This window comes from Populus alba, chromosome 19 (genome assembly GCF_005239225.2).
Source record: "Populus alba chromosome 19, ASM523922v2, whole genome shotgun sequence".
In the NCBI taxonomy this organism is placed as follows: domain Eukaryota; kingdom Viridiplantae; phylum Streptophyta; class Magnoliopsida; order Malpighiales; family Salicaceae; genus Populus; species Populus alba.
In genome coordinates, this window is record NC_133302.1 from 7,936,514 (window position 1) to 7,943,812 (window position 7,299).

Sequence of the window (7,299 nt, forward strand, 5' to 3'; positions counted from 1 at the left end):
TATGATTTTGTTTTTGTTTTTTTAATTTTTTGTTTTGTTTTGTTGTTTTCCGATTGTGTTTATGTATTTATGTGAAAAATAAAAAAAAAATATATATTATTTCAATATATTCTCATGAACAACTTATAATAAAAACATTCCTCTAACAATTTTTTAACCCAAGAAAATGATTGTAAGGTTGATTTTCATACAATCATATCAAAATTGACATAAAATACAGCTATTTCCATGCTTGTTTATGCTATATCACTTTTCCCATTTTACGAATCCTCACATTCCTTCCTCATAACAAGACATCCAAAAACATGGGAAACATGGCAGAAACAAGAATGGAAATAGCATGAACATAATTACATATTTAAAGAATTTGACAGAACTCGAGATTTACGTGGACCTAGAAACTATATCTTCAATTCTTGACGATGACGAGGAGGAGCATGATCACGGGCACCGTGGATTGTTCCCAGGGCCACCATAATAGAAGTTTGTGCCCCATTCATTGCTGTAGGAGCTTTGGATGTTGTAACAATTGGTGTTTTCAGCTAGGGTTGAGATACTTCGGGCGGAGCTGAGGCTGTTATCAGAGTCTACAATCTCTAGGTTCCGAAAATAGCTTGCTTTTCCGAACCCATCCTCTGCGAAGTGGCCCGACCCCATCTGTGTCGATGTGTGCTTGCCGTTGGCCCTTGAGTTCACCACCTCGCCGCCCCACTCCACCATGGTGGCATGCTCTGCTAGGTGTGTAAATAGCTCAGCTGGCCAGTATCCTACTAGGGTATTGTCACCAAAACTCATCCACCAATTACCTAGCTTCGGATCCTGATTCCAAAACAAAACAAACAAAAAGTTGGAACAATAAAATAAAAAAGCTAATTAGACAAATAAGTTTTTGCAATAAGTAGAATGTGCAAGAAATTTAAATGCAATAAGTTCTAAATATTATGTTACATAAATGATAGGTTCAAACTCTCTGGATCTCTTACGAGAAAGACGAAAAGAAACATTAATATCAGCTCATTAAACTACATATTGGTTGGATGGGTTGTCATCGGATTCTCCGTTATTTCTTAACATGAAATTTAAGGGAATATATGAGGCTTTTATTATAACAAAAGGGTGTGGAAAAATTATTATAAATCCAGAGATATCTTACTGTGAATTGAGACATTTCTTTGATTATTTATCTTCTTCTTTTTTTCTATTTTAACTACTAAAATACATAATATTTTTTGTTTATGTGTTTGTTTGGATTTTGCAAATAAATCAAACCCAAGCTCATTAGATCTAGGTATATAGCAACAATATCAACATCAAGGCTCTAAATTCTGCCGTAGCCGATGGATCTAAAAAACTTAGATCTAATATGATTGTGAGACCTAACTATTTTAAATTCAAATCTCTTGGATCTGGTATGTTATTAGACTAAAATACTTCAAATATTTTTAATATTTTTCTTAATAGTTTTTTTTTAAAAAAATATTATTGATCAATTAGAAGCGCAAATTACTAATATACCAGTACCTTCCAAATGAGGATGCTGATATCATATTGGTTGCCTGTGTATGATGAAACAGGAGAAATGGCAGCTCCGATGGCTATTCTGCTATGGGTTTGCACAAATCCTGCACAAAGAAGGTTGTAGCACCCTGTTGCTTGATATGAATCGCTCTGCAAGATTCAAATTTAAAATAATGACTGTCATTTTAGGGTTCTTTCTTTCCCAAAACTATCAAATTGGAAAAATATCTTCTACAAAACAACAATATGAATTGTTTTTTTATTATTATTATTTTTACAGAAGGGAAAAGAAAAAATTAGAGAAGAGAGAACAGTTGAATTTTCATTTATTGGAATTTTCATAGCCATTATTGACATATTAAATTTCTGTTGAATCGCCAACAAAATCTTTATTAACTTTTTATTTTTTTTTATTTCATTATAATTTTCATAAAAAATTATTTTGTAGCCTCACAAGCCATTACAAATTCCACCCTACCTTTGATTTTTTTTTTTTTTTAGTAATTTTCCTATCTTCTCTCTTTGTTTTGCTCAATAAACATAAATATAAATTAGAATTAATTAGTAATTGAGAATTAAATATGATCAGAGATCTTACCGTCCAATAAGTAAACAGTCTGGGCCTGCTGTCACCATAAAGCTCCGGACTGACCTGACTAGTAGAATAAAATCATTATTTCAGAAAATCCCATTAATTAAACATATAATTAATATATAAACCATTTATTAATCCATAAAAAATATAGTAGTTAATTATAATTGAAATAGTGTGCACAGGAGATACCTGCCACCCAGCTTCTATGCTGTTGAGATCTGAGCCGTCGAACGATCCCGAGAGAATCCAGATCTGTGATAGACTGAACTCATTGACCACTTGGATAGGTGGACCCCACACGTTAATTGTTGCCTTCGCTCCATACACCTCTTGTGATGATCCAGTGTAGGCAATTGCATGCTATGAACCAGAGAATGAGATTGATCAAAGGGTAGAAAATGAATATAACACGAACTTAAGAATCTAAAAATCAACTCTAAAATTATTTATAAACAAATTTATTTTTTATTTTTATTTTTATATCTATTTTTTTTAATCCAGAAATACTAACCAAATATAAATTTATTTGTATTAAAAATTAGTATATATCTACTTTTTTGGTATGAGCAACTGTTAATAATAATTTTTATTAATAATCAAAAGAAAATACCAAAATTCAAAGTATTGTGAATTCTATATTTTAATAATAATTACAGTAAGAGCTAAGAAGTTGTCATCTTTTTCTTTGTAAATATTGAAAATAATATTTATTATTATTATTTAATTGAGCAAACAATTATCCCATGTCAAATATACAACATTGTTGTATGACTAGCACAATCGCAACTCACTTTATAAACATGTCAATTGTCAACAATCAATATTTGATAATTGCTAATTTAATTGTGTAGAAACAACATCAATACTCCTCATATCAAAGAAAAGAAATTTCATGGTGCTTAATTATATAATTAGTAACATGCCTATTAGCTATTAGTTATTCTCTAATATTCACTTTTTTAAAAAAAATTGATGTAAGGAGATGAGATAAATTTTAAATAAAAATAGTCTTATTGTTTTTGAAGAATTATAAATTTTATTTTATTTTTCTTTCTTGTATCAGTCTCTTTGGACCCCATTATTAATAAGATATTTTTTATTATTTATTGTGTACCATGAAATTTTCCCATACTCCTTCTACATTAAAAACCGAATTTCTCAGTTTAATTACGAAGCAATTTGTTCTTTAAAATCTCATAATTCTCAAAAAGGAAAATAAAAAATATTGAGCTCTCATCAATGAAACATTAAATATGAAGGTGTAAAAATGTAATGTATCATTAATATTTCAAGTCAAAATAGCATAATTTTATTGTCTTTCTGCACGAGAGAGTTTGAACTAAAGGCAGCACACCATATGATGCATGAGTAGTGAAAATCGAATTTCTTTTTTATGTACTTGCACATAATTATTTTGAAATAACTATATATGAAAATAATCAATATATATATATATATATATATATATATATATATATATATATATATATATGTTGAGGCAATGAAAATCAAAATTGCACTCTTTTCAAAGGGAGGGTGAGAAAAGATAGGATACCTCATGTCCATTGCCACTAACTACATCAGGTGCATCTATGTGTCTAGCAAGAGAGATTGATCTTTGTTGTTTCTTGCCAAAATCAAACAAAGACTTGGCTCTCAGCACATCATGAACAGCGCTCCGCCGTATAGGAACGGTGCCCTGCGGGCACCTTGTCCCATTCCGGTGCCACATTTGCCATGAACCTCTCACGCCTTCTGCTTCATTGCTCTTCTTTGTTCTTTCTGATCTCAACTCATCATCCTCTTTCAACGCTTTCACTCTAGGCATTTCTGGGGGCTCTCTCTGTTAATTACATCGCATAATCATCATAATTACTAGCATTAATCACAGTTAACATTACTACATGTTATCTAAGGAATGAGAGAGAGAGAGAGAAAAGAAGATTTAGCTCTACCTTTAAGCTTTATACTAATTGAATATATAGTGAGTTTTTTAAGAGAAACGGAAGATGATAGAATACATGGAGCCAAGAAAGTCCTTTTTCATACACAAGATTTAGGAGCATTGGGGAGCTTCATAACCTTCTTTTACACGTAAAAAGGTTATAATATGGTAGTGTTTATTGTCAAACAGGAAGTTAACCTAGATAAATGTTGAAAGATAGTGACAAAAAAAGAAGAGAAATTAACTTCGTTAATTAGCAATGTTACATGTTAATGGAATGGACAGGGCAAGAGAGGGGAGGGGGTGTTTTTTTTTGAAGTTTTTTATAGGTTATTTACCTGGATCTTGTGATTCTTTAAAAGAGGGTGATCTAAAGCAGGCTGTTTTCTTTTATGAACACAGTCTATGATATCTCCATCTGGGCTCTGTAAAGATCAAAGAAAAATGTCAAAACAAGAAACTAATTATCCCCACATGATCAGATGAAATCAAAACATGAACAAAGAAACAAAAATTTGGTGTAAATTTAAGAAGATAGATATGTAATATATACCTCTATGGTCATGACTGGAGGCTTGTTGATCTTGTCCAAGTGCCTTTGAATCCTTTCAAGTCTCATGCTACTGACTTGCCTATGATTTGTGTAATTTAGGGCTGACACGACAACAGTAAACCTTTGGACAAAGAGAAGAGCTAGAACAAGAGGAGGAAGAGGAGCTAGAAACCCTCTCTTATTCACCACAAAACCCATGTTTCTTTCAGTGCCAAGAAAGAAACGCAGAAGGAGACTGAGGGGAACTAACAAACCATTACTAGAAAAAAAACAAAACACAAATAGCTTAGTAACAAATTAATCTAATCACTTGCACCAAACCCACACGGAAACCAGAACAGGTAATGGAAAATGACTCTTCTCTCTCTCTCTCTCTTTTTCTGGGGTCTTTATGGCGAGAAGGAAGGTTGGTGGAGATGGTTAATTAACCTGCATATGTAGAGGCCGGCTCCCTCTCTTAAACATTCACTATCAAGTTCATCATTGCTTACATTGAATTCAGATACAGATATATTGAGAAAGAAGAGTAAAACATATATGTTAGTGTTAAATCTTTCGTTTTGTTCCTATGGAGGTGCACCGATCGAGGACAAAGACAGAGAAGAAACAAAGACTTGAAAGCACTATAAAAACCGAGACCTACCCAACAATATATGCAGGCTGCTTTTTATTGCGCTCCTTGAATGTGCTTCATCTGCCACCATATAACTTTGTCATTAATGTTTTCACTTTAAGAGTTTCATAGCCATAGCTTTCTTTCCTTCCCAGTCTTCTCCTTTCCTCAGTCCTACCCTTTTTTAAACTCCAAGTAGCACTCAATTGCTGTGTTCTCTATGCTTTGGTGTTGCCACTTGGCTTGTATATTTCATATTTCTTCACCTAATCTATATATATATATCAATTTTGAAAAATAAATTGATATTGTGATAACCTGTGATTATGTATTTGAGAAATAAATGATTACGAGAGAAGAGATTTGAATTAACTACAGGATGAGGATGATAAATTAAGAATAAGAAAATATTAAATCGAGGATTAAATTAAGATTTTTAAGTTTCTATTCTCGAATCTCAAATACTTCTATGGCTCGATTCCATGTAGAACTTTGATGTTTGACTCAAATTATTAAATGGTGGAAATGTCTTGAATTCCTGTATGATTCTAATAAATAAATAAATACTTGTTAATCCTGACTCTTGACGTAGGCACACCATTGTTGTCTACCCAGCAACAATCTTTTTAAAAAAAAAAAAAAAAAATGAAAGTTTGATTTGCGAAAGGGCCAAGTCAATCCCTCCTAGAAAGATATGTCATCATTTTGTTTACTTGATGAATTTATAAACTCAAAAATAAAAATAAAAGGAATTAAATAAGATTTTGCTATTGGTTTTATATTATTTTCTACTACAATTGAATTTTTTTAGCTTAAAACTGTACAATCACTACCTTATACTTAATATTTTTAATTTAATTAGATAGAATAATAAAAATAAGATTCAAACTTGTAATTATTTAATTATTTAGATTTTGACCCCATTAAAAAACTATCACAATTTAAAAATTAAATTATAAAATGATGCTTTAAAAATAATTTTATATTATTCTCAATAATAAAAATATAAAGACAAAGTAGACAGTGCATTAATTTTGATTCTTGCATTTATATAGGAAGGGGACACCATCAAGAAATAGATTTAATGTTTCTCCTACAAGATCCCACAAACGAGGTGATGGGCACAATCATAATTAATTAAGCAGCTCAATTCAAAAACCACTTCATTTTTTTTTAAAGAGAGAGAGAGAGATCAACATGTAATTAATGAATTCGCAAAGGCCATTTTTAGGTGTAAACCTCCCCAAGTTGAGATGATATATACTAGAAAAAAAATTAATTAAATCAAGAAAATTGAAAAATAATAATTGAAAAAATTAAATTGAAAAAAAAAATAATTAAAATTTTAAAAAAACTTATCGGTTTAGTTCGATTTTAGAAACCTGAAATTAAAAACTCCAAACAAAAAAAAAATTGGAAAAGAATCGAGTCAAATTAAAAAAAAATCAAGCCAAAATCAAGCAAAAAAAAAAATCAGTTTGAACTGGTTTTTTTCTAAAAAACCACACCAAACCGAACTGAAATCAGTCGGTTTGAACCGATTTCGGTTCTTTTATAAAAAAAAAATTCTGTTTAGTTACTTTTTTTATATATAAAAACCAAACCAAACCGAAAATAATCACCCCTATATAAACTCATCAACAGTCACCCATGATGTAAGAAAATACTAGAAACTAACTTGGTTAGCGCTCAACTACAATTGGCAGGAAGATTTATAATATCTGGCTATAAGTTAATTAGTTCATAGAGATGAACAACTTGAATTCAACAAAGGTACATTTTGTGATTCCTATATAGCTAGCATTTCGGACCAAATCGACTCTTATAATCTCGCCCTAGGTATTTCCTAGTTCTCATTAAAGCGTCCGCAGAATTTAACAGTGGTAAAGCGCCTTATAGAGTTACAGTCATAGGTGGTCTTAGACCCATTTAAGATCTAGATTACCTGTGTATCACCGAGTTAATCATTTTTATCAAATAACATTGTTTTATTTATTTTTTTATTATTAAAAATGCTATTGATATTGATTTAGTTCTGTTTGAATATAGCTTAAAACACGACCCCTGTCAGCTAT

The 7,299-nt window shown here is 30.9% G+C and overlaps 1 protein-coding gene across 1 annotated transcript; it reads right to left on the reverse strand.

Moving 5' to 3' along the window:
• Window positions 1–80: 80 nt before the first annotated feature.
• On the reverse strand, window positions 81–5,397 carry LOC118056964 (protein neprosin). Its single transcript, XM_073406455.1, has 8 exons — window positions 5,255–5,397; window positions 4,612–4,870; window positions 4,397–4,483; window positions 3,669–3,956; window positions 2,303–2,473; window positions 2,117–2,170; window positions 1,522–1,668; window positions 81–819 (listed from the first exon to the last, which is right to left on the reverse strand). Exons 2-8 carry the CDS (start codon window positions 4,807–4,809, stop codon window positions 442–444), a joined length of 1,323 nt encoding a protein of 440 aa, XP_073262556.1. The 5' UTR covers window positions 4,810–4,870; window positions 5,255–5,397; the 3' UTR covers window positions 81–441.
• Between the last annotated feature and the right edge of the window lie 1,902 nt (window positions 5,398–7,299).

Excerpts from the sequence above, each read along its gene's own strand:
- LOC118056964 (XM_073406455.1), bottom strand. The coding sequence starts at position 4,809 with ATGGGTTTTGTGGTGAATAAGAGAGGGTTTCTAGCTCCTCTTCCTCCT. Across the intron at positions 2,171-2,302 it reads GCATAGAAGCTGGGTGGCAG|GTCAGTCCGGAGCTTTATGG; the intron begins GTATCTCCTGTG and ends TCTACTAGTCAG. Across the intron at positions 820-1,521 it reads TCAGCATCCTCATTTGGAAG|GATCCGAAGCTAGGTAATTG; the intron begins GTACTGGTATAT and ends TTTTGGAATCAG.